Source organism: Zootoca vivipara, chromosome 7 (assembly GCF_963506605.1).
Source record: "Zootoca vivipara chromosome 7, rZooViv1.1, whole genome shotgun sequence".
NCBI classification, from domain to species: domain Eukaryota; kingdom Metazoa; phylum Chordata; class Lepidosauria; order Squamata; family Lacertidae; genus Zootoca; species Zootoca vivipara.
In genome coordinates, this window is record NC_083282.1 from 93,776,533 (window position 1) to 93,801,520 (window position 24,988).

The following is a 24,988-nucleotide window of genomic DNA, read 5'->3' on the forward strand; positions in this document are numbered from 1 at the left end:
CCCTCCTTAAATGGTTCTTACCGGTTTTGGGGGGGGGTCAGGTCTTTTTGCACATGTGACACTGGCCTCGCTGAAAACGAGCCTAGCAGAAATCCTGCGCCGTCATCCGTCTCTCTTCTAAAGAAGCTCCGCTCTTTTCTTCCTCTCTACCAGTTTTCCAGGAGAATCTCTGCAGTCGCCCAAGTGGACTACTCAGAGGAGAACTTGGTGCAGTCCAGCCAGAGCAGCGGCGGTGGCAGCAGCAGCAGCAGCAATATTGGGGGGGTACCAAATGGCTGCCTCTTGACAGGGACCCCGAGAGATACAGAGGAATACCAGGTGGGGGCCGCTTTTGCCTGGTGGGGAGTGGGCTGACGTGGCTACCTGGCTGAAGCTTCACAAGGGGCTGGGCAGCAGGAGTCAGCTGCAGGCTGCGCAGCTCTGAAGCCCAGGGTGGTCAGAAGAAGGGGAGCTTGGTCCGAGGAGGGGAAGGGCTTGCATTTTGGAGAAGAACACATAGATTATTATTTTTTGGGGGGGGAATTATAGTATGATGACTAAAACCCCCTCTGCATTATTTTCATTTATGCATTGCATTTATAGAATCATAGAATTGGAGATATCCCACTTTTTTTCCTCCATGGTGATGAAAGCGGTTTACGTTGCTCTGCAGCTCAACCCCCACAACAGCCCTGTGGGGTAGGCTAGGCTGAGAGGGAGCGACTGGCCCCCAAAACCACACAGTGAGCTTCACGTTTGCCGAGTGGGGATTCGAACCCTGGTCTTTCCTGGGTTCTAGCCTGGAACTCTAACCACCACACCCCATGACCTCTTTTTGGGGATTTCCCGGCCCTGATTTTGGGACAAAGCATTGCCAATGGATTTCGCTTGTGTGACTATTTTTTAATTCATTCATTCATTTTATTGATTGATTGAATTTATAGACTGCCCTATACTATATTTTTTAGTTTGTTTTTATTATTATCAAAAGGGCTTTGATCCCAGTCTCTAGCTCGGGGGTCTCCAAACTTTTTGGGGGCCAAGGGCCACACCTGGGATCTTGAGAGTGCATTGGGCGCCAGTCATAAAATGGCTGCCGCGGGGGACGTGTCATCGCACAAAATGGCTGCCGTGTCTGAAAACGGAGATAGAAAGGGCCATCAATGGAGGGAAAGGCGCTGCCTCTTTGCGCCTCAGTTTAGAACATAAAGCACAGGGTTGGTGCCCATGTTTGGGCCTGTTGAAGCAGGTGACCAGTGGGAGGAGAAACTGAGCAGGGAGAGTAACTGCGCTGGAGACCCTCGCTGTTGCCCAAGTGCTCTCAGGGGTGGGTAGCGGATTCAAAAGACGGCGACAGCGAAGCAAAACGACCATAGGGCAGCAGGTTAAATGTACAGCAGCCGGATTTCAAAAAGGGAGGAGCGTTTTGTTGGCTAAATGGTTTAGGGAAGCTTTTAATGTTTAACAGACCAATGTATTTTTAATATTTTTGTTGGAAGCCGCCCAGAGTGGCTGGGGAAAACCCAACCAGATGGGTGGGGTATAAATAATAAAATATTATTACTATTATTATGAATATGGTTGTTGTGAGGGACAGGAGCTATAGACAGCCCCCTCCCATCTTGAACACGAGCTCATCGCCCAGCGGAAGTGGGAGCGGGGAGGGGGATGTTTCGAGCGGGGAATCAGGAAGTAGGAGCCCGGGCTCAGGCAGGATAGCTGAGCCACGGCGCCGCTTGGGAACGGAAGGGGGAAGCAGGGAAACCGCGGGAAGACTGATCCCGGCGACCCCGGAATTACGTAAGAAGCGCAGAGGGAGGAGATTTAGTATTCCCAGGCTACTTTGCTGGAGAAAGACGCGGGAATCTCCATTCGGAGGTTCTGCGCCAGACTGACAACATGTACTGCCCTCCTGTATATACCCTGTTTCTCATATTTTAAGACATGCCCATAAAATAAGCCATAGCAGGATTTTTAAGCATTCAAGGAATATAAGCCATACCCCGAAAATAAGACATAGTGATAGGGGCAGCAGCAATGCCGGCCGCGGCAGGAGGAGGAGGAAAAAAAATAAGACATCCCTTGAAAATAAGCCATAGTGTGTTTTTTTGAGGAAAAAATAAATATAAGACGTGTCTTATAATATGAGAAACACGGTAGCACTGTTTTAGCACTGTAAATAGACTGCACCAATAAAAGGATAAAATGCAGAGCTGTGAGGAGTCGTTACTCTAGAGTAGCCACCACCCCACTGTGACAGTTGTGATCAATTCTGCGATTTGTGGAAAGCTTCTCCTGCGCCTCCTTCAGCTGAGTTGGTGCCAAACGTCTTGCTCTGCCTTCCTTTGGACCACGTCAGCGAGGCTGAGAGGGGGGGGGTGTCTTGTCACCTGGGCAGCCCAGGACTTCCATACACACTTGCCAGGCTTCTCTCTGCCCCCTCCCCCATCTCACTTAACCAATGCAGGAGGCAGCAGTTTGACTTCACCAGAGGAGGCACACTCCGGTGTCTCTTGAGATAGATGCCAACGTCCCAGCCTTTTCCTGAAAGCCGCTTGCCAACCTTAAAAGGACCCTCTTGCTTCAGGCCAAAGGCATGCTTAGTTCAGCGTCTTGCCTGTCCCAAAATTGCTGATGGGAAGTCCAGAGGCAGCAGAAGATGGCAACCGTTGGTGACCCTGGGGGGGGGGCTTCATGGAGCCACTGATTCAAGAGCCACTGACAGGCCACGGGGGCTCCCTGGAACACCCCCCGTTAGCAGCCTGCTTCTTTCTGCTTGCTTACCTTCAATCTCGTTTGGTCTTTTTCCAGGACGGCAAGGGTTTTCGAATCGGCGAGCTCGTGTGGGGGAAGATCAGGGGCTTTGTTTGGTGGCCCGCCATCGTCGTGTCGTGGAGGGCCACATTCAACCGCAAGGCGGCCCCCGGGATACGTTGGGTCCAGTGGTTTGGTGATGGAAAGTTTTCGGAGGTGAGGGGAAAGGAGGGGGGGAGGGCGAACGATGGATGCTGGAGGGGCACTTGGTATCTCGTCCCATCATCCGCACTCGTCTAGTACAGCGGTACCTCTACTTACGAATAACTCTACTTACGAATTTTTCTACTTACAAATGGAGCTCCGTCCGCCATCTTGGATGCGGTTTAGATAGGATTTTTTCTACTTACGAATTTTTAGATAGGGTTGCTTCGACTTACGAATTTTTTCTCCCAATGCATTTCTATGGGATTCTACTTACAATTTTTTTTAACTTACAAATGTGCGTTCGGAATGCATTAAATTCGTAAGTAGAGGTACCGCTGTATATATACACGTGTGTGTATGTTTGCGTTTCTCTCTCTCTCTATATCTGTCTAAAGATATACAAAAGTCCATACCCAAAACAAAGTAATTTTTTTTTATAATACACTGAAATGAAAGAGTGTAAAAAGGAACAGAGGCAGAAATAAGCAAAATGGGGAATAAAGGAAGAAAGAAAAAGGGAAAGAAGAGAGAGAAGATTAAAGAAAGATTAAAAAGACTTCCAGTTTTCTAAACAAAATAAAAAAAATCCTTCTAGTAGCACCTTAGAGACCAACTAAGTTTGTCATTGGTATGAGCTTTCGTGTGCATGCACACTTCTTCAGATTCCAGTTTTCTGTACACTCATTTACATCGAACCATTCCATCTTCTGTAAACCAATGTTTTTTTCAGTCCTCAAATCCAGATACGAACTGGGGTGTGTGTTTGTGTGTCCTTCCCAGAGCTACATTTCTTAGCCTTTCTTGAAACGAGTTTCCTGGAGTTGAGCCATTCAGACATTGGGAAAAGACACAAGGAGTATTTGTAGACCGCCTTTTGCACTTCTCAGAGTGGCTACTCGCCTCTTCCAAGTGTTGGGGGGGGGGAACAATGGCAGATGTGCCCCTGGCGATGCTGAGCATTTAGGCCATGCTATAGGATGCCAAGCTCACAGTGAACTCCCTCTAAATACGGCAGTCTGCAGGATGCGGGAGTTGTACTAGCGCAGCCGCTTTCTCCCGCCTGGGTCTCCCGATGTAGCTGCCTCCCAGCCCACCACCCCCTCTCCCTCCTTTTGAGGAGTTTTGCAGGGGGCGGTGGGTGGGTGATGTTCCTCAAAGCAGCCCCGTGGCCCTGTCCTGACAATGGGGGGAAAGCCCTCTTGTTCCCATGGCTGAGCTTTGGCGTTTCCACCGCAGGTCTCGGTAGACAAGCTGGTGGGGCTGTTGGCGTTCCAGGAGCATTTCAACTCCACCACGTTCCACAAGTTGGTTTCGTACCGGCAAGCCATCCTTCACGTCTTGGAGGTAAGGGTCAGGCGGAGAGATGGGGAGCCTGGCTAGCAGGGCCTGGCACGATTCCTCCCAGAGGAGGGAGCCGTGGCAATAACCTTACAATACACCTTCTCAAGGGAAAAATGTGAGGGTCCTAGTCTCCACCTTTATTTAATGGACCTCCCGTCTGTCTTCTAAGGATGAGGGTAAAAGCATCCTGAGGGTCTGTGGTGTAGCTGTGATTCCTGAATTGCCTAGGGTAGGACTTGGGACCCTCGTATCTACGGGACCGTCTCTCCTGGTATGCCCCGCGGAGGACCTTAAGGTCCACAAACAACAATATTCTGGAGATCCCGAGCCATAAGGTGGCTAGATTGGCCTCTACTAGGGCCAGGGCCTTTTCAGTATTGTCCCCAACTTGGTGGAACGCTCTTTCACAGGAGACCAGGGCCCTGCGGGATTTGTCACCTTTCCGAAGGGCCTGCAAGACAGAGCTGTTCCGCCTGGCCTTTGGGTTGGACTTAGTCTGACCCCTGTGTTTTTCCTCCCTCATGGCTTGAATGTGACTTCGCAAAATGAGGCTGCATTTTAAATTTTAATCTGTATTTTAATTCATTGCTTTTTATGTTTTATCGTAATTTTTTTGGTGTGAGCCGCCCTGAGCCCGGTTCTGACTGGGGAGGGCAGGGTATAAATAAAAATTTATTATTATTATTATTATTATTATTATTATTATTATTATTATTATTAGAACTGTGGTTCCCAAAGTGGGGCACACACCCCACAGGGGGTCAATTTGATTTTCAAGGGGGGCAATTCGAGAATGAGTTAGTAACAGTGAATGGCCTTTTAGGCTTCCTCCACGTGAATAGAAGCTCACTTTTTGAATAATTATAAGAAGTATATGTCACCGGGGGGGGGGGTGTCATCAGGATTTTAGAGATGCTTCGGTGGGGCATCTTAGGGATGCTTAGGGACCCAGGTGGTGCTGTGGGTTAAACCACTGAGCCTAGGACTTGCTGATCAGAAGGTCGGCGGTTCGAATCCCTGCAACAGGGTGAGCTCCCGTTGCTTGGTCCCAGCTCCTGCCAACCTAGCAGTTCGAAAGCACGTCAAAATGCAAGTAGATAAATAGGAACCGCTACAGCGGGAAGGTAAACGGCGTTTCCATGTGCTGCTCTGGTTTGCCAGAAGCGGCTTTGTCATGCTGGCCACATGACCTGGAAGCTGTACACCGGCTCCCTCGGCCAATAATGCGAGATGAGCGCGCAACCCCAGAGTCGGTCACGACTGGACCTAATGGTCAGGGGTCCCTTTACCTTTACCTTAGGTGGGGCATGGCCAAAAAAAGGTTGGAAACCACTGGACTAGATGAACCATTGGGGATGGTCTCCAACTCCCAAGATTCTGTGAGAGTGATTCATACCTCCAGAGCCCCCTGCCACCCCCCATGCCTCTTAACACGCCCTGAGGGAATCCTGCTGCTGCTGCCCAGGTGGCAATACCCCCCAACTTTGGGAACCAGTGTTATAGGGAGAGATTACCCGCTGCCTTTCAGGACAATCTTTGGGAGCAGAAAAGGCTCAGGAGTGTCCCCAAGCCTTGTCTGCCTCCTTCCGGCAATTCCTGCAGCCAAGTTGGCACCAAACATCTTGCTCTGCTTTCCTTTGGACCCTCACCAGCAGGGGGGACGGGGGACGACACAGCCCAGGACTTGCACACACCCTGGCCAGGCTTGTGCCCTGGAGAGGCCACTTCAGTATTGCTGACACCACTGCAGGTGCACTCCATTGTCTCCTGGGACAGACGGATGCCAACCAACATTTTTGGGTAGCCAGGGCCCAAGGCATATGGGACTTTATAGGTCCTAACCTATATCAGGTAGGAGCTGCAAGGAGCTTTGCGCATCCCGCTCTGCCGTGAAGCAGCCAGGAGCGAGAATTTAGCCAGCATAACCCAGGATGCCCACCTGCTCCGCGACACCTCCGTAAGGCCTTCTCCTCTTCCTCCTGGCAGGTCGCAAGCAGCCGAGCAGGCAAGTCGTTCTCGAGCGCCCCGGGGGATTCTCTCGAAGACAAGCTGAAGCCCATGGTGGAATGGGCCATGAATGGCTTCAAGCCCACCGGAGGGAAAGGTCTGAAGCCCCCCAAGACCTCAGGTAAGGAGCTGGCCAGGGGGGCTTGTGCGAGGAAACCCAGCAAGGAGGGCAGTGGGAGCCTGGGGGACCTGACTCAGAGAGCTGTTACACACAAATTCTCCAGATTTGTTCACAGTGCAGAATTATGGGATTCACGGCTTGAATATTTGGCAGGGACCCTGACCGCCTTGTCTTCAGCATAGGCTTGACATTCCTACTAGCTTTCCCTGTGCAGGATGCAATCTTTGAAGAAGGCCCCTGCAGCTCCTTGTGGGGATGGCGGAACCCCCACTCCAGGACCCCCAACCTGCCCACAAACCTTTCCCCTTTCTGCCCACGAAAAATGACGTCCGTCCCGACTAAAGCCGGCTGTCCTTTCTCTGCAGACAACAGTCTCCCAAGCCAGAGGAGCTCCGAAGAACCTGCCGCTCCTGAACTGCCTTCCCCTGAACCTGCCCCCCCTCCCAAGCGGCTCAAGACTAATGTCTCCACTGGGAGCAACAAGGAGCAGGGGGAGGAGAACCAGAGCAGAGGTAGGATTGGGGCCGGAAAGGGGTTGGGGTGTGGGGAGGGAGGGAGGGAGGGAAGGAGAGGCACCTGCAGAGGTACAATTTTATTGAAACAACAACAACCCTTACTGCACATAATAAAAGTATATAAGGCTAAAATCCCTGACATGCTAGTGTTCTATGTGCAGGGAGATTTTTTTTTTAAAAAAAGAATTATTTCATAAATTTTATACTGTATATCACTCGATTGCAAAGAAACAAACGAACTCATAGTGGTTTACAAAAGGAATAAAACAAAAGTAAAAACAGCATTCAGGTCATAATTACAATAAGTGATAAGCTAGACGTAGATTAAAAGATTAAAAGCGATGTCAGTGTTCTGCATATCTGGGTCGGAGTGTCTAAACAAAGTTCTTAGTAGGTAAGAATTGAATTGTGTTTATAAGGATAAGATATAAAAGATATAGCAATATGGCAATAATGAAGTAATATTTGATTTTTCATAAGATTTAGAATTTACTAAATAAGAATTTTTAAAGAATCACAGTAGGAGGTGGAAGGAGGAAGTCGATAGATTAGTAACAATGGTTCTCAATGTAAGAATTTTTAGTTTTTTGTACTTTTTTTCTTTTTTCTTTTTTCTTTTTTCATGTTTTTGTATGTATTTTTTTTGTTGTGTATTGTTTTGGTTTGTTTGTATCCCTGGTTGGTTGTAAAAAATTTGAATAAATATATTCAAAAATAATAATAAACAAAGTTCTTAGTAGGTGTCGAAAAGAGTACCGTCCAGGTTCCTGCCTGATGCCAGTAGGCGGGGATATGGAGTGTCTATGTGCCATTTAATCCTACAGAACGTATAAAGCCGGCTCTTCTTACAACTCTGAAACTTTTCCAAGGAGGCAGAGTTGCTGCCTGTGGGTTTGTCTTCTGGCCTCTCCAAGGGGAGGCACTTTGCTCGCTAACTCGTTGTTGCCGCTTTATTTCCAGAGTCGATGGCTTCTGAAGTCAGGCACAACAAGAAGAGCTTGGAAGGTAAAGAGCATTTTCAGCATCAAAACATTGCCTGATTCAGGCCCACAAGACCACCCCCACCCCCCGCCTGCAGATACTCCCAGGGCAGATTTGAGACTCGCCCACGTAGTTGTGGATGTGTCAGGAGCAGATGGAAAGGAATAATATTCGGGTTGCTGATGCTGACCACACAGTGCCTAGGTAAACTGTGGAACTCCCTCCCGCAGGAGGCAGGGATGGCCACCAACCTGGATGACTTTAAAAGAGGCTTGGATAAATTTATAGTTATAGCTAGGTAGCCGTGTTGGTCTGACATAGTCGAAACAAAGGGCGGCTAACAGATGGAGGCTGAATCCTGACAAGACAGAAGTACTGTTTGTGGGGGACAGGAGGCGGGCGGGTGTGGAAGACTCCCTGGTCCTGAATGGGGTAACTGTGCCCCTGAAGGACCAGGTGCGCAGCCTGGGAGTCATTTTGGACTCACAGCTGTCCATGGAGGCGCTGGTTAATTTTGTATCCAGGGCAGCTGTTTATCAGCTCCATCTGGTACACAGGCTGAGACCCTACCTGCCCGTGGACTGTCTCTCCAGAGTGGTGCATGCTCTAGTTATCTCTTTCTTGAACTACGGCAATGCGCTCTACGTGGGGCTACCTTTGAAGGTGACCCGGAAACTACAACTAATCCAGAATGCGGCAGCTAGACTGGTGACTGGGAGCAGCCGCCAAAACCACACAACACCGGTCCTGAAAGACCTACATTGGCTCCCAGTACTGTTTCCGAGCACAGTTCAAAGTGTTGGCGCTGACCTTTAAAGCCCTAAATGGCCTTGGTCCAGTATACCTGAAGGAGCGTCTCCACCTCCATCGTTCTGCCCGGACACTGAGGTCCAGCACCGAGGGCCTTTTGGCGGTTCCCTCGCTGCGAGAAGCCAAGTTGCAGGGAACCAGGCAGAGGGCCTTCTTTGTGGTGGCACCCACCCTGTGGAATGCCCTCCCATCAGATGTCAAAGAGAAAAACAGCTACCAGCTTTTTAGAAGACATCTGAAGGCAGCCCTGTTTAGGGAGGCTTTTAATGTTTAATCGATTATTTTATTTCATTTTTCTGTTGGAAGCCACCCAGAGTGGCTGGGGAAACCCAGCCAGATGAGCGGGGTATAAATAATAAATTATTATTATTATTATTATTATTATTATTAGCTTTCGGGTGCATGCACACTGAAGAAGTATCTGAAGAAGTGTGCATGCACACGAAAGCTCATACCAATGACAAACTTAGTTGGTCTCTGAGGAGGTGCTAAGGATTTTTTAAAATTTATTTTTGGATAAATTTGTGGAAGAGGAAGGAGGATCCACCTTCAGTTGCCCATGAAAATAGGGTTGCTTTATTTCAAAAAGCGAAGACCTGGACACAAATTTGTTGAGCTTTTTGTTTTTGAGCAACTTTTAAGCAAATTCGCCAACATCTAGACTTCCAGCATGGGAATTTTCCGGACATTTTTAGTGATTTCGATCTGGACACTGTTACCCACTGCCATATTCTGGTTATGTCAGGGAAATTCCGGACGTATTGCAACCCTACATGAAAAACAGGTCTAGAGTCGGAGGCTAGGGAGATTTCCTCTGTTTCAGGAACTCTTCCCATTGTGAGACTTATCTGGGTGAGAGGAGCTTGTTTGGATGCTGGGTGAGAACCCGGAGGCTGAGAGGGAGGGCGAATTGATATTGGAAAATGAATTGATAATCAATTTATATATGTTATTAACTTTGTATCAATGCAATGTTTTTATATGTTAACTGTATTTTGAAATATTTTATTTAGAATCATAGAATTATAGAGTTGGAAGGCCTGCTGTTGCTTCAGTTTTCTGCACTCTGCTTAGAGATATTTGTAACATATTAAGCAGTATAGAAATCAATCAATGCCGCATGAGACCATTGCATCTGTAGCTCCTTGCTCTCTACCGGGATTCATAGAGTCTCTCCAGACTGAACGCTGGGACCATTTTGCCTTATATCAGATGCACCCTAAGGAGTGCTTATTAAAACACTACTGACCTGTCCTTCGCTCGTTGAACAGACAGCTGCTTGTCATGTGGGAAGAAGACTCCGGTGACCACCCACCCCCTCTTCGAAGGGGGCCTCTGCGAGACTTGCCAGGTGAGCGGCTGGGTGATTTTTTGGGGTGTGTGTGTGTGTGTCCTCCAAACCGTTTTATGCAGGGCCATTGCCCTACTTAACAATATGGGACCAGTTTACCTGCGAGATCGCCTTACCCCATGAAAGCCGCTTCAGTTTGCGAAACATCTGTAAGAAGTCATAGAGACATAGGTTGTAGAGTTGGAAGGGACCCCAAGGGTCATCTACTCCAACCCCCTGCAATGCAGGAATCTCAACTGCAGCATCCATGACAAATGGGCATCCGACCTCTGCTTAATTTGTGTATTTGTAAGAGCTGATCTCCACTGATACTCTAACAGCCATGAAATTTAATTGTTCTCTAAATGGACTTTCATTTTTGCTGCTGTAAGAACTTGTCCTTTCCTATAATAATCTTTCAGATAATATAAATGGTGTCCTTGCAATATTCACATTATATAATCTGTTTTTATTTTGAAATAGAGGACGATGCTTTATCGGAATTTTAGGGGACAGTCCTGGAGCTAAAACTTGTTGCCCGTTTTTTTTTTTTTTTACCATATTCTAAATCAGGCATCCCCAAACTGTGGCCCTCCAGATGTTTTGGCCTACAACTCCCATGATCCCTAGCTAACAGGACCAGTAGTCAGGGATGGTGGGAATTGTAGTCCAAAACATCTGGAGTGCCAAAGTTTGGGGGTGCCTGTTCTAAATCATGCGAATGTACAGTGGTACTTTGTAGTCAAACGGCTTGGCTCCTGAACAAATCGGTTCCCAAACGCCACAAACCCGGAAGTAAGTGTTCCAGTTTGTGAATGTTTTTCAGAAGCTGAATGTCCGATGCAGCTTCCGCTTGACTGCAGGAAGCTCCTGCAGCCAGTCGGAAGCCACGCCTTGGTTTCTGAATAGTTTTGGGAGTCAAGTGGACTTTTGGAATGAATTAAGTTTGAGAACCAAGGTAGCACTGTATAGGGATTTGTAAACTAACTCAATAATCAAAGCTTATTTCTCATTAATGCTAATACCCCTATAGGATCATCATCAATTTCTATATTCTCCAGTGTTGACTACTTCATTCTCTTACTGGGTGGCTGAGTTGGCTTGCTTCACAATAGCTCCTTAAATCTGGGATGTCCCAACCGCCGAATAAAGATTTTTTAAAATATGATTGGTCCAATTGAAATATAAACTTTTTTAAAAAAATATATTCTGCCATTGTTTTAATTGTTCTCACTATGCTTTTATTCTTTTTGTTAAACCGGTTTGAGCTTTTTTGTATAACCAAGCAGGATGTAAATTTTGCTAAATAAAAAAATACTGCAGATGTGCCCAGCCCTGCCCCTTCCAGACTACAATTCCCATCAGTCTCAGCTGTAGTCCGAAAAATGTGGACGGGGCCAGGCTGGGGGGGGGGGCTAGCCTGCTCTGTGGCTTCTGATGCTTATTTTTGGGGCTAGGGGCACCCAGGCAATCAGAAACTGTTTAAATCTGCCACAGATCTCTTTTCCTCGCAGGTTCAGTTCCTAGAATTTTTCTACATGTACGATGAAGACGGGTACCAGGCTTACTGCAGCATTTGTTGCGCGGGGAACGAGCTGCTTCTCTGCGACAATGCCAACTGCTTCAGGTGAGAGACCTCACCTGTCTCAAGAATCCAAACTACACAGAACCCTTGGAACCAAACCCCTGAGCTAGCTGCGATTGTATTGGGTGGAAGAATAACAAACGCAGGTGGCACTGTGGTCTAAACCACAGAGCCTCTTGGGCTTGCTGATCAGAAGGTCGGCGGTTCGAATCCCCGCGACGGGGTGAGCTCCTGTTGTTCTGTCCCAGCTCCTGCCAACCTAGCAGTTTGAAAGCACGCCAATGCAAGTAGATAAATAGATACCACTGCAACGGGAAGGTAAACTGTGTTTCCGTGCGCTCTGGCTTCCATCACGGTGTTCTGTTGCACCAGAAGCGGTTTAGTCCTTCTGGCCACATGACCCGGAAAGCTGTCTGTGGACAAACATTGGCTCCTTCGGCCTGAAAGTGAGATAATAATAATAATAATAATAATAATAATAATAATAATAATAATAATAATATATTATTTATACCCCGCCCATCTGGCCGGGTTTCCCCAGCCACTCTGGGCGGCTTCCAACAAAACATTAAAATACAGAAATCCATCAAACATTAAAAGCTTCCCTAAACAGGGCTGCCTTAAGATGCCTTCTAAAGGTCTGGTAATTGTTATTCTCTTTGACCTCTGGTGGGAGGGCATTCCACAGGGTGGGCGCCACTACCGAGAAGGCCCTCTGCCTGGTTCCCTGTAACTTGGCTTCTCGTAGCGAGGGAACCGCCAGAAGGCCCTCGGCGCTGGACCTCAGTGTCCGGGCAGAACGATGGGGGAGGAGACGCTCCTTTAGGTATACTGGACCGAGGCCGTTTAGGGCTTTAAAGGTCAACACCAACACTTTGAATTGTGCTCGGAAACGTACTGGGAGCGCCGCAACCCCATAGTCGCCTTTGACTGGACTTAACCGTCAAGGGGTCCTTTACCTTTAATAATAATAATAATAATAATAATAATAATAATAATGCACGCTTTATAGAAGAAAATGCCTCAGATACCCCCTTTTTTGCTGTACACGCAGAACCCTCCTTGTGCTTTATCTGGAGTTGTTTTTCATTGTAACTTTCAGCCGTTAGGTTCCCTTTTAACGGGTTCCTTCCAGTTTTGTGGTCAGGCCGCACTCTTGCATAGTAATACCGGCCTTACTGATAATGCGTTTTGCAGAATTTCTACCTCCTGGCCGTAGAGGAACAGAGGAGCTGCCCGGCCTTACGGACACACACACCCCATTCCTTTTCCCTTGTTTCGTGCAGGTGCTTCTGTGTGGACTGCCTGAACCTGCTAGTGGGTCGCGGGGCGGCCGATGCAGCCAGGAAGGAGGACCCCTGGAGCTGCTACATGTGCCAGCCGCAAGGGCGGCACGGGATGCTTCAGAGGAGGGACGACTGGAACACCCGCCTGAAGGAGTTCTTCACGGACGAGAAGGGGCTGGAATACGTAAGGAAATGGGGATGTGGTTAAAGCGGGGCAGGGCAGCCCGTATGCCCCAAAGTAGAATAATAGAATTATAGAATTGTAGAGATGCTCTGATGTTCGGATCCTGCTTGTTGGCTTGCCATTGAAGCACCTGGCTGGCGCCTCTGAGAACAGGATGCCGGACTAGATGGGCCATTGGCCTGATCCTGCAGGCTATTGTTACGCTACGTTCTTATGTCCAGTTGGTGATGTGAAACTTGTGCATTTGATTTTCTTAATGGATAGGATCCACACTTCTTGCATGTGGCAACCTTAGAAGAGGGTTCCTATATTTGCAATGAACTTAAGCCATTGGGAGAGCCATTGGGCACCGGGCGGCTGGTGGTGCCATTTCCTTCTCTCTCCCCCCCCCCATCTCTTCTCACAGGAGCCACCAAAAATCTACCCAGCAATCCCAGCGGCAAACAGGAGGCCAATCAGAGTGCTGTCTCTCTTTGATGGAATTGCAACAGGTGAGAGACCCCCCTCAAGCACTTCAACGAACTCTGATGTCTGAGAATCATAGAATTATTTCTTGTACCCTGCCCATCTGACTGGGTCGCCCCAGCCACTCTGGGTGGCTTCCAACAGAATATAAAAGAACATAACAAAACACCCATAGGGCCACACACAGCAATATGCTAGAACAGGAGTCAGCAACCTTTTTCAGCCGTGGGCCCATCCATCGTCCCTCCCTCCACTGTCTATGTGGTAGGCCAGGCTATATATTTTTTTTGGGGGGGGGGAATGAACGAATTCCTATACACAACAAATAACCCAGAGATGCATTTTAAATAAAAGGACACATTCTACTCATGTAAAAACATGCTGATTCCTGGACCGTCCATGGGCCAGATTGAGAAGGCAATTGGGCCGCATCTGGCCCACGGGCCTTAGGTTGCCTACCCCTGTGATAGAAGCTGGGTTCAAATCACAGGTTTGCTAGGGGTGTGTGTAGGTCATTTAGCTGAAGGACAGGTCCACCTTTCACTTTGTCAATCTCACCATTTTGTTTCCCTACTGCTGGTTTAATAACGCATTACGAATGTTAAAAGTAGGGCGTCATGTGTCCATGCAGGACTAATCTACTGTATACTGGCGCCTTATAATGTTATAAATGCGTTATAAAAGTGTGATACTGGGGCACTGTACATCAGTCCGTGGAAAATTGCATTGAGAGCTTTATAACTCCTTTTTCTTAGCGGTTTTTTTTTACCAGTAGAGATCCAGCCATAGTTATCAAAACCATTCCTTAACCCTTCCTTAAGGTTAAAAACCACAAGTGTATCTCCGCCCCTGGTCCCCCTGCGCAGAGAATGCCCTGGTGGTCCTGCGCTGGGCACAAGCTATAGCATAGTAATGGCACTGTGAAAAATGTTCATTGATAACCCTTGAGAAAAAATGCTGCTCTGCCTTGCTAGGTCATAGTGAGGATGGACGAGAACAGCCACCATCACCGCTAAAGGACAGCTCATCCCACAGTGGTGGTCGAGCCTGTACCCTCCTTCCTTAAGGCCAGTCTGGTTCATTTGACCCCATGTCTGTCCACCTTCCTCCCCTTGTCCTGCATCTTCCAGGCTGTCCCATGACATTCGTGATTTGTTTGGGTCCCTTTACCGATCTTTTGTTTGCAGTGTTGTTCCTCGTCAAACGATGTTGCGCATGCATGACTTGTGTGTTTGTGTGTGTGTGTGTGAGAACAAAACGTGTACTGGGAAATTGTCATTCTACATGCCGCAGTTGTGGTCAGAGCATGTGCATCAGCATTGCAGCTCCTGAGAGTCTCTGCTTCTGTCTGGATGTGGACGCCCTGCGCATCTTGGCTCCCACAGTTGGAGCTGTTGGCAGGGGTCTCAATGGGCCACCTCTCCCATCTCTTCACCTGTGATGCTTTGACTCTCTAGGCTACCTTGTCCTGCGGGATCTTGGCATCCAGGTGGAGAAATACATCGCCTCTGAGATCTGCGAGGAGTCCATAGCGGTGGGAACTGTGCGGCACGAAGGGAACATCAGATACGTGCATGACGTCAGGAACATAACCAAGAAAAATGTAAGGGGGTTCTCTGCACACGTTCCCTGTTGTCTAGTTGAGACTTCTTGGCTGGTTGTATTGGAAGCCGGGTCAAGATATCTGTTATTATTTATTAAACTTATATACTGCCTTTCATCAAGAGACCATACGGTGGTTTACAACATAACACATCAAGTACATCTTATATAATAAAGTCCCTGTGTCTCTGCGTCCAGATTCCCTGTGTCCCTTTGTCCGCGCTAATGCGCATGTGCCCCAGGGACACAGGGACTGGACGAAGAGGCGGGACGTACACACGCGCACGTTCTCTCCCCCCCTCAACCCTCTGCCTCCCATTCCCCTGCAGCGGCGGACCAAGATGGCGGCATCAGGCTCCGGGGCTCCCGGTACCCGATGCCGCCATCTTGGTCCGCCGCCTCCTCCTCCTGACAACCCTACCTGGCCTGTGGGAGGAGCGGCGGGGCCGCGGCCTTCCCTCCCTCTCTGCGCTTGGCCGCGGGACACAACGGGAGAGCGCTTTGTTTAATTGCGTTCCCGGCGCGCCCCGCGGCCGAGCGCAGAAAGGGAGGGAAGGCCGCGGCCCCGTCGCACCTCTAGCGCCCGTTTTCTTAACGGGCTGAATGAGACTAGTCATATAATAATAGTACAGGGGGGGGAAAGACAAATGCCTCTCCACTCTGCTTTAAAAGGTCATCTATTTTAATTAGCCAAAGGTTTTGGAGAAGACAAATGTTTTTGCCTGGCACCTAAAGATAGGTAACCAAGGTGCCAAGCAAACCTCCCTGGGGGGAGCATCCTGCAAATGGAGAGCCCCTGCAGAAAAGGTCTGTTCCTGTACTGCCACCACCTGGACCTCACGTGGACGAGGCACACAAAGAAAAGCCTCAGATAATACATTTATTTATTGAAAAGAATTGATATAGTGCTTGATCGTGGATTAAAAGATGTTTATTTTATTATAAATAACCACCGTGAGAAGAGGATGCCGGGCTCCTTTGGGCCTGATCCAGCTGTCTGGCTCTTCTGGGGTCCTCTGCAATGTGGTCATTTTGTGCAGGTCCAGGTTTAGGTTTGAGGGGGGCCCTCAGCTCCTGAAGGTAATGGGGCCCTTTATATGTCCAGCTGTCCTTTGTCAACAACAAATTGTCACTGGTTTATTTTTGTGTTAAATACTGTATATGCTATATGGTAATTTATGGACCTAGCAGGTATCTAAAGCCATTTGCACGTAACAAAATACGTATTTATCCAAGTAATTGTTGAACTGAAATACAATTAAGATGTATATTCAAAGTGAAATAATTATTCAGCTCTAACTTAAAATGATTACCCCATAGGAGCCTACACAACACAAAGCACTGTTTCTGTATGTAGGCTTTATTTTATTTGTTTTCTATCTTATATTTTGGAAATGCACATCCAGTTCCCCCCCTTTAACTTATTTTTGGGGGCCCCAAGAGAGTGGGGCCCTAAACTATAGCTTGTTTAGCTTAGCCAGTGTGGTGTAGTGGTTAAGAGCGGTAGACTCGTAATCTGGGGAACCGGGTTCGCATCTCCGCTCCTCCACATGCAGCTGCTGGGTGACCTTGGGCTAGTCACACTTCTTTGAAAGTCTCTCAGCCCCACCCACCTCACAGAGTGTTTGTTGTGGGGGAGGAAGGGAAAGGAGAATGTTAGCTGCTTTGAGACTCTTTAGGGTAGTGATAAAGAGGGATATCAAATCCAAACTCTTCTTATTATTATTATTATTATACGTAAATCCTGCACTGATTTTGTGAAGCCCCTGAAGCCTGGGATTTACAAACACGACAGGCAACATGACTTTGCACTTGACCCTGCAAAACCCATTGCTCTGCTTGCCCGTTGCAGATTGACGAATGGGGCCCTTTTGACCTGGTGATTGGCGGAAGCCCCTGCAACGACCTCTCCATTGTGAACCCTGCCAGGAAGGGCCTGTATGGTAAGCAGCCCTTGAAAGGATGGGGGATCTCAGCTTGGCTCCTCAACCCCCCAGGTGTTTTGTTTTGTTTTCCAATGTCCTACATTCCTTTGACCCACCCGTCTTCCTCCTTGCAGAGGGGACCGGGCGACTCTTCTTCGAGTTCTACCACCTTCTCAATTACACGCGCCCCAAACCCGGAGAGGAGCGCCCCTTCTTTTGGCTGTTTGAGAACGTCGTGGCCATGCGCATCAACGACAAAAGGGACATCTCTCGTTTCCTGGAGGTAAAGGCCCCCAAAAATCTCAGCACGTTTCGGCGATGTCCCCCCTGCCCCCCCAAAGCTTTGGGTGATCTCAGACGCCAGCGGGGGGGGGGGGGTACTACCTTCCCTTGGCTGCATTGAAGAAGCTGCTGGAACTGCCAATCAGGGTAATATATGTCAGGGGGCTGCAGTCACTGGGCAACAACTTTGGGTGATCTTGGGGTTGATATATCAAAGTCATTCTGGTTGATGTTTAACATATTGATTTCTTAATTTGGAGTAAAAAAAGGGGGGAGTCATCTTATACATGGGACGCCTTATTCATGGAAAAAGACGGTATTTTTAAAAGTAATTTATTGCTTTTATTCTTTGCTTCTTATACAAAATGCCCCCAAAGCAACTTACGATGCAAAATAAAAGATTCCCCCCCTAAAAGTGCTCATCATGCAATTTGATAAAAGGGACGATTCCTACCCCACCCAACTGCAAGGTGAAAACCAAACAGAGTAGGAGATTGTCATATGAGGTGATCCAAATTAAAAGCAAGGTGCCGGGGTAAAGAGAACTGTCCTAAAGTCAATAAGGATGGGGAGAGCATTTCACAATTGAAAAGGCCTGTATTTTTTATTTTATTTTATTTTATTTCTTATTCGATTTGTATACTGCCCTTCACCTGAAGATCACAGGCCATTCACAGCCTAGTACTAGAATTAGTACTATTGTTGTCATTGCCGCTACTACTATCCTAAACATGGCAGAGCATGAGGCAGCCTGTAATTCTTCTATCTGACTTTTGGAGTTGCTTGTTTTCCCCAAGCTGCATCTAATCCTGGCTGTCAAAGGAATTGTGAATTAGTCCTCCTGCCGTTTCGTCTCTAACTGCCGTCCCTTTTTGTCTTCAGTGTAACCCTGTTATGATTGATGCTGTCAAAGTCTCGGCTGCACACCGGGCACGATACTTCTGGGGCAATCTGCCTGGGATGAACAGGTAATTGAGAAGCCCCTCTAGGGGCCACGCCATGGACCCGCCATCCCTTCCAGAGAGGCAGCAAAGTCAAGCTGCAATCCTTGGCCAAAGGGGGCCCACCTGGCCCAGCACCCTCTTCTCATAGTGGCCAGCCAGTTGCCCCCAAGGGAAGCCCGCAAGCAGGATTCGAGCACAAGAGCAACCCTTCCCTCCTGTCGTTTCCAGCAACTGGGATCCAGAAGCATTAGTGCCTCTGACCATGGAAGCAGAACATCGCCAGCCTGGCTAGTAGCCGATAGCCCTCTCCTCCTCAAATTTGTCCAATCCTCATTGAAAGCCATTTAGTTTGGTGGCCACATTGCCTCTTGTGGGAGGGAGTTCCATAGTTTAACAGACTCCTTGCACTGTATGAAGCAGGACTTCCTTTTCTCTGTCCTGAATCTTCCATCGCTCAGCTTCATCGGACGTCCACAAGCTCCAGTGTTAGGAGGGAGAAAAACATCCCTCTTGCAGGTTCCCCAAACCTGGGTCTTCAGCTGTTTTTGGACTACAACTCCCATCATCCCTAGCTAGCAGGACCAGTGGCCAGGGATGATGGGAACTGTAGTCCAAAAACTGCCAGCCACCCAAGTTTGGGGAACCCTGTATGCTATGCATAATGTTATAGATTCTGTCGTGTTGCCTCTTACTTGCCTTTTCTGTAAACTAAAAATTCCCAAATTCTGCAACCTTTGTAGTTGAGTCGCTCCATGCCCTTGATCATTTTGGGAGTCCTCTTCTGAACCTTTTGAAACACTACAACAACCACAACATGCGCTCAGCAACATCTAGAGGGCCAAAGTTCCCCCTCATTGCTGTGAAACGATAAGCTTGGAGGACAATGGGGAATTTGTTTTGTCTTTTCTTAGGCCCCTGGTAGCTTCGACGGCAGATAAACTTGAACTTCAGGATTGCTTGGAGTACGGCAGAACAGCCAAGGTACTTTTTTTGGTACTCCCCCCCCCCCCACTCCATTTCAAGTAGTTCCTCCATTCTTATTCCCCCCCTCCATTCTTATGAATGATCTAGGGGGGAAGAAGGTGACGACAACCTTTGCCAACCCAGTGACCTCCAGATGTTGTTGGCCAACAACACCTGGAACAGGCATCCCCAAACTGCGGCCCTCCAGATGTTTTGGCCTACAACTCCCATGATCCCTAGCTAAGAGGAGCAGTGGTCAGGGATTATGGGAATTGTAGTCCAAAACATCTGGAGGCCGGAGTTTGGGGATGCCTGACCTGGAATTCCGGTCCAGGTTGGCGAAGGGCTGGGCTATGGAATGCCCCCTGGGTCTCTCTCTCGTCCGCAGCGGGGCCTGCAAATTATGTCCCAAATGGCCAGCATGCTCTCTAGTGGACCCTGGGGTGCCCCTCTTCTCAGCTGCCCTTCTCAGCCCCTCTTCCCTGCTGCCCCCCCCATCCCCACCCATGTGAGGCTCTTCGTGCCGAACGAAATGGCGAGACACACTCCCTTCTGTCTCTCCCCTGCTCCCTTCTCTGCTTGTGAGCAAAGAACTCGGACATTCCACAAAATGAAGCCCAAAATGGATCTCTTGGTTGGGGGGTGGGTGGGTTTTTGCGCCACTAAGGGGACATTGTCCCCTCCGAGAAAGAGATGCAAAGACCCTCTTTCACATTCCTGAGGGCCCAGCAGCCATCTCCCAGCGGCTGCTTTTTTTCATCTGGGTGCCGGCTGGATATTTTTAGCTGCCTTCTGGGCAAAACACCTCCCCCCACCCCTTGAAGGCATACCAGTGACATCTGAGCGCATTTCTGGCTGATGGATGAGAAGCCTAAAATCACTGGACAGATCCAGCCTCCCTCCCCTCCTCTGCTGGACGGCATTAATGCTACCACTTTCTGGAAACCTTCACACTGAGGCGCTTGTATTTTTTGGGGGTGGTTGTGTGTGTGTTTGTGTGTTTTAAAAAATATTTGCTTTTCTTCTGTTTCAGTTGAAAAAGGTCCAGACCATCACAACAAAGTCCAATTCCATCAGGCAGGGGAAAGCCCAGACTTTCCCAGTGCGGATGAATGGCAAGGATGACAATTTGTGGTGCACTGAATTGGAAAGGTGGGATACAAGGGGGTGGGTGGGATAATGGAGCTTGGCCCGGGGGGGGGGGGGAGAGATGAAAGGGAGCAGGCAAGGGCTGCCCAGGAAATGCTTTTGTTCAGAGCCATTGGGGCTCCAGCCTCTCTTCAAGAGGAGCAAATATTTGTTTTCCTGCAAAGGGATGCATGTTAAAGATTATTTGTCATAGTTACAGGTAGGTAGCCGTGTTGGTCTGAGTCGAAACAAAATAATAAAATTCCTTCAGTAGCACCTTAAAGACCAACTACCGGTAAGTTTTTATTTTGGTATGAGCTTTCGTGTGCATGCACACTTCTTCAGATACACTCTGAAGAAGTGTGCATGCACACGAAAGCTCATACCAAAATAAAAGCTTAGTTGGTCTTTAAGGTGCTACTGAAGGAATTTTATTATTTGTCATGGAAGAAAAATAAAAAAATTCCTTCAGTAGCACCTTAAAGACCAACTAAGTTTTTATTTTGGTATGAGCTTTCGTGTGCATGCACACTTCTTCAGATACAGTGAAATGGAAGTTTCCAGGCACTTATGTAGAGAAGGGGTGGGGAGGGGTGGGGATGGGGAGGGGGGATCACTCAGAAGGGTGGTGGAAATGGGTGATTGACTGACTGATAGCTGTTGATGACCGCAAACGACTGCAAATGGTTTTGCATGAAAAAGCAAGGGTTGGGATGGCTGAAGATCGCTTATCATGTATAATGAGATAAGAACCCGATATCTCTGTTCAAACCAGGTCCCTCCATGGTTTTGAGCTTGGTGATAAGTTGCAATTCAGCAACTTCTCTTTCCAGTCTATTTCTGAAATTCTTTTGTAGTAAGACAGCTACTTTGAGATCTTGTATAGAATGTCCTGGGAGATTGAAGTGTTCTCCTACTGGTTTTTCTGTCTTCTGGTTCCTGATGTCAGATTTATGTCCATTTATCCTTTGGCGTAGGGTTTGGCCTGTTTGTCCAATATAGAGAGCTGAAGGGCACTGTTGGCATTTGATGGCATACACAATGTTAGAGGATGAGCAATTAAATAGTCCTGAGATGGTATGTTGGATGTTGTTGGGGCCAGTAATGGTGTTGTCTGGGTGTATGTGGCAGCAAAGTTGGCATCTGGGTTTATTGCAGGCTCTGGTACCAGTGTCCATGTTAAGTCTGGTGGTTGTATTATTGTGGGTGAGGAGTTGTTTAAGATTGGGTGGCTGTCTGTAGGCAATGAAAGGTCTTCCTCCCAGAGCTTGAGAAAGGGAGCGGTCATTGTCCAGGAGAGGCTGTAGATCTCTGATGATGCGTTGTACTGTTTTAGCTTGGGAGCTGTATGTGATGACTAGTGGTGTTCTGTTATTTTCTTTTTTGGGTCTGTCTTGCAGCAGGTTCTCTCTAGGTATCTGTCTGGCTCTGTTGATCTGTTGTTTAACTTCATCAGGTGGATATTTTAGTTCTAAAAAGGTTTGCTGTAGATCTCTTAGGTGAGATTCTCTGTCTGTAGAGTTGGAACAGATGCGGTTGTAACGTAAGGCCTGGCTGTATACGATGGATTGTTTGGTATGTTTGGGATGGTAGCTAGAAGCATGTAGATATGTTTGTCGGTCAGTTGGTTTTCTGTATAAGGTGGTGTCTATACGTCCATCCTGTATTTTTATAGTAGTGTCCAAAAAATGTATTTCTTGCATAGATTGGTTCATTGTTAGGTTGATGGTGGGGTGAAAGTCATTGAATGTCTGGTGGAAGGTTTCCAGGGTCTGTTGTCCATGGGTCCAGATAATAAAAATATCGTCAATGTATCGCAGGTACAGGAGAGGTTTGAGTGGGTAGGAGTTAAGGAAACGTTGTTCTAAATCTGCCATGAAGATGTTGGCATACTGTGGGGCCATGCGGGTGCCCATGGCTGTGCCGCTGATCTGGAGGAACAGGTCATCACCAAATTTGAAGTGGTTGTGGGTAAGGACAAAGTGGCAGAGTTTGGTAGCAAAGTCCGCTGTGGTTTTATCTGAAATGGTGTTCCTTATGGCTTGTAAACCATCATTGTGTGGGATGTTGGTATATAGAGATTCCACATCCATAGTGGCTAGTATAGTATTGTTAGGAAGATTGTTCAAATATTGTATTTTCCTCAGAAAATCTGTGGTGTCACGTACGTAGCTGGGAGCACTGATAGCATATGGTTTCAGAACAGAGTCCATATAGCCGGAAACACCCACTGTAATGGTGCCAATACCTGAGATGATGGGGCGTCCTGGGTTTCCTGGTTTGTGTATTTTGGGTAGAAGATAGAAAGTTCCTGGCCGAGGTTCCGCTGGTGTGTTTGTGAGGATCTGTTCTTGGATGTGTAGGGGTAGCTCCTTGACAATCTTGTTCAGTTCTTTTTTGTATGCTTGTGTGGGGTCTGAGTCCAATTTCATGTAAAAGGCAGTATTGGAAAGTTGTCTGTGGGCCTCTTGGATGTAATCAGTTTTGTTCATGATGACGACAGCTCCACCCTTGTCTGCCTCTTTAATTATAATGTCTGGGTTGTTCCTGAGATTTTCTATGGCTCTCCTTTCAGCATGGTTTAGATTTTGTTGTAAGCGATGGTGTTTTCTGGTCACATCCGTTTGGATTCTGTGGCGGAAGCATTCGATGTACAGATCTAGTGTGGTATTGCGTCCATCAGGAGGGGTCCATGTGGAGTCCCTTTTTGTGTAACTTCTTTTCGGTGGTAGTTGGTGGTCAATGTTCTGTTCATTGATGCGTTTGGAGGGTGATGGTTGTTCCCCAGTAAGTTGAGAGGTGTTGTGTTGTGGGGATGTAGTTTGTTCACCCACAATAATACAACCACCAGACTTAACATGGACACTGGTACCAGAGCCTGCAATAAACCCAGATGCCAACTTTGCTGCCACATACACCCAGACAACACCATTACTGGCCCCAACAACATCCAACATACCATCTCAGGACTATTTAATTGCTCATCCTCTAACATTGTGTATGCCATCAAATGCCAACAGTGCCCTTCAGCTCTCTATATTGGACAAACAGGCCAAACCCTACGCCAAAGGATAAATGGACATAAATCTGACATCAGGAACCAGAAGACAGAAAAACCAGTAGGAGAACACTTCAATCTCCCAGGACATTCTATACAAGATCTCAAAGTAGCTGTCTTACTACAAAAGAATTTCAGAAATAGACTGGAAAGAGAAGTTGCTGAATTGCAACTTATCACCAAGCTCAAAACCATGGAGGGACCTGGTTTGAACAGAGATATCGGGTTCTTATCTCATTATACATGATAAGCGATCTTCAGCCATCCCAACCCTTGCTTTTTCATGCAAAACCATTTGCAGTCGTTTGCGGTCATCAACAGCTATCAGTCAGTCAATCACCCATTTCCACCACCCTTCTGAGTGATCCCCCCTCCCCATCCCCACCCCTCCCCACCCCTTCTCTACATAAGTGCCTGGAAACTTCCATTTCACTGTATCTGAAGAAGTGTGCATGCACACGAAAGCTCATACCAAAATAAAAACTTAGTTGGTCTTTAAGGTGCTACTGAAGGAATTTTTTTATTTTACTTCGATCCAGACCAACACGGCTACCTACCTGTAACCTGTCATGGAAGAGTTACTTCTACCACTCTTTAAATTGTTATGATTGTTCCTGTTATCATTCATTATTAGATTTACCAGTTGCTTGTTACCTAACTAGGTCTCCAAGTGACTTACATTTGAAAACATAAATGTAAATACATTACACCACCGGGGGGGGGGGGGAGAGGAGATGAGGCAAAACAAATTAAATTTATTTGAGAATAATATTTATCCATACCTTGGCATCATAATTGCAGTGGTTTAAAATGATATAAAGCCACACAGTAAAATCATAAATGGGAAAAGCAAGTTAAAACCAAAAGAATTAAAAAGAAACATCAGTGGGCCAGTGTGAGGTATGGGTGTATTCTTAATTGCCTGACTAATAATAATAATAATAATAATACCCCGCCCATCTGGCTGGGTTGTCCCAGCCACTCTGCATAGGCCTGGCAGAATAGAAAAGCTTTCAGCAATTCAAGGCTCTGGTTTTCCCTCTAATGGCTTTTATGGCTTGAGAGCACAATACATTTCCACATGTGAACCTGCCCAGATCCTGGAATCCTCATCCTTTGAGGCGGCCCTTCTCTGTATGTGACATCCAAAGGGTGCTGAGGAGAAAACGGGCCTTCTCTGCGATTGCTCCCTGTCTATGGAATGCTCTTCTTGGGGAGGCCCTCTTGCAGGGCGAGCCCATCCAGGAGGCAAGATATGGCAACCACATTGGGAGGCAGGATCCATGAGGCAGCAGTTCTGGCCTCAAAGAACTGTGTTGCATGCTGTTACCACCACAGCATAAAGGACCCAGGTGGCGCTGTGGGTTAAACCACTGAGCCTAGGGCTTGCTGATCAGAAGGTCGGCGGTTCGAATCCCTGCAACAGGGTGAGCTCCCGTTGCTCAGTCCCAGCTCCTGCCCACCTAGCAGTTCGAAAGCACATCAAAGTGCAAGTAGATAAATAGGGACCGCTCTGGCAGG

The 24,988-nt window shown here is 47.7% G+C and overlaps 1 protein-coding gene across 1 annotated transcript in view; it reads left to right on the plus strand.

Annotated features, from left to right (window-relative positions):
- Positions 1-24,988, plus strand: part of DNMT3B (DNA methyltransferase 3 beta) — a 56,260-nt gene that overhangs the window by 26,551 nt on the left and 4,721 nt on the right. The window contains exons 5-20 of the mRNA XM_035122933.2: positions 154-318; positions 2,791-2,949; positions 4,177-4,284; positions 6,268-6,409; positions 6,775-6,921; positions 7,885-7,929; positions 9,987-10,066; positions 11,560-11,672; positions 12,917-13,100; positions 13,507-13,591; positions 15,023-15,168; positions 17,020-17,110; positions 17,227-17,375; positions 18,257-18,342; positions 19,230-19,299; positions 20,315-20,433. Of these exons, the coding sequence (XP_034978824.1) occupies positions 154-318; positions 2,791-2,949; positions 4,177-4,284; positions 6,268-6,409; positions 6,775-6,921; positions 7,885-7,929; positions 9,987-10,066; positions 11,560-11,672; positions 12,917-13,100; positions 13,507-13,591; positions 15,023-15,168; positions 17,020-17,110; positions 17,227-17,375; positions 18,257-18,342; positions 19,230-19,299; positions 20,315-20,433 (1,889 nt within the window). The remainder of the gene's footprint in view (positions 1-153; positions 319-2,790; positions 2,950-4,176; positions 4,285-6,267; positions 6,410-6,774; positions 6,922-7,884; positions 7,930-9,986; positions 10,067-11,559; positions 11,673-12,916; positions 13,101-13,506; positions 13,592-15,022; positions 15,169-17,019; positions 17,111-17,226; positions 17,376-18,256; positions 18,343-19,229; positions 19,300-20,314; positions 20,434-24,988) is intronic.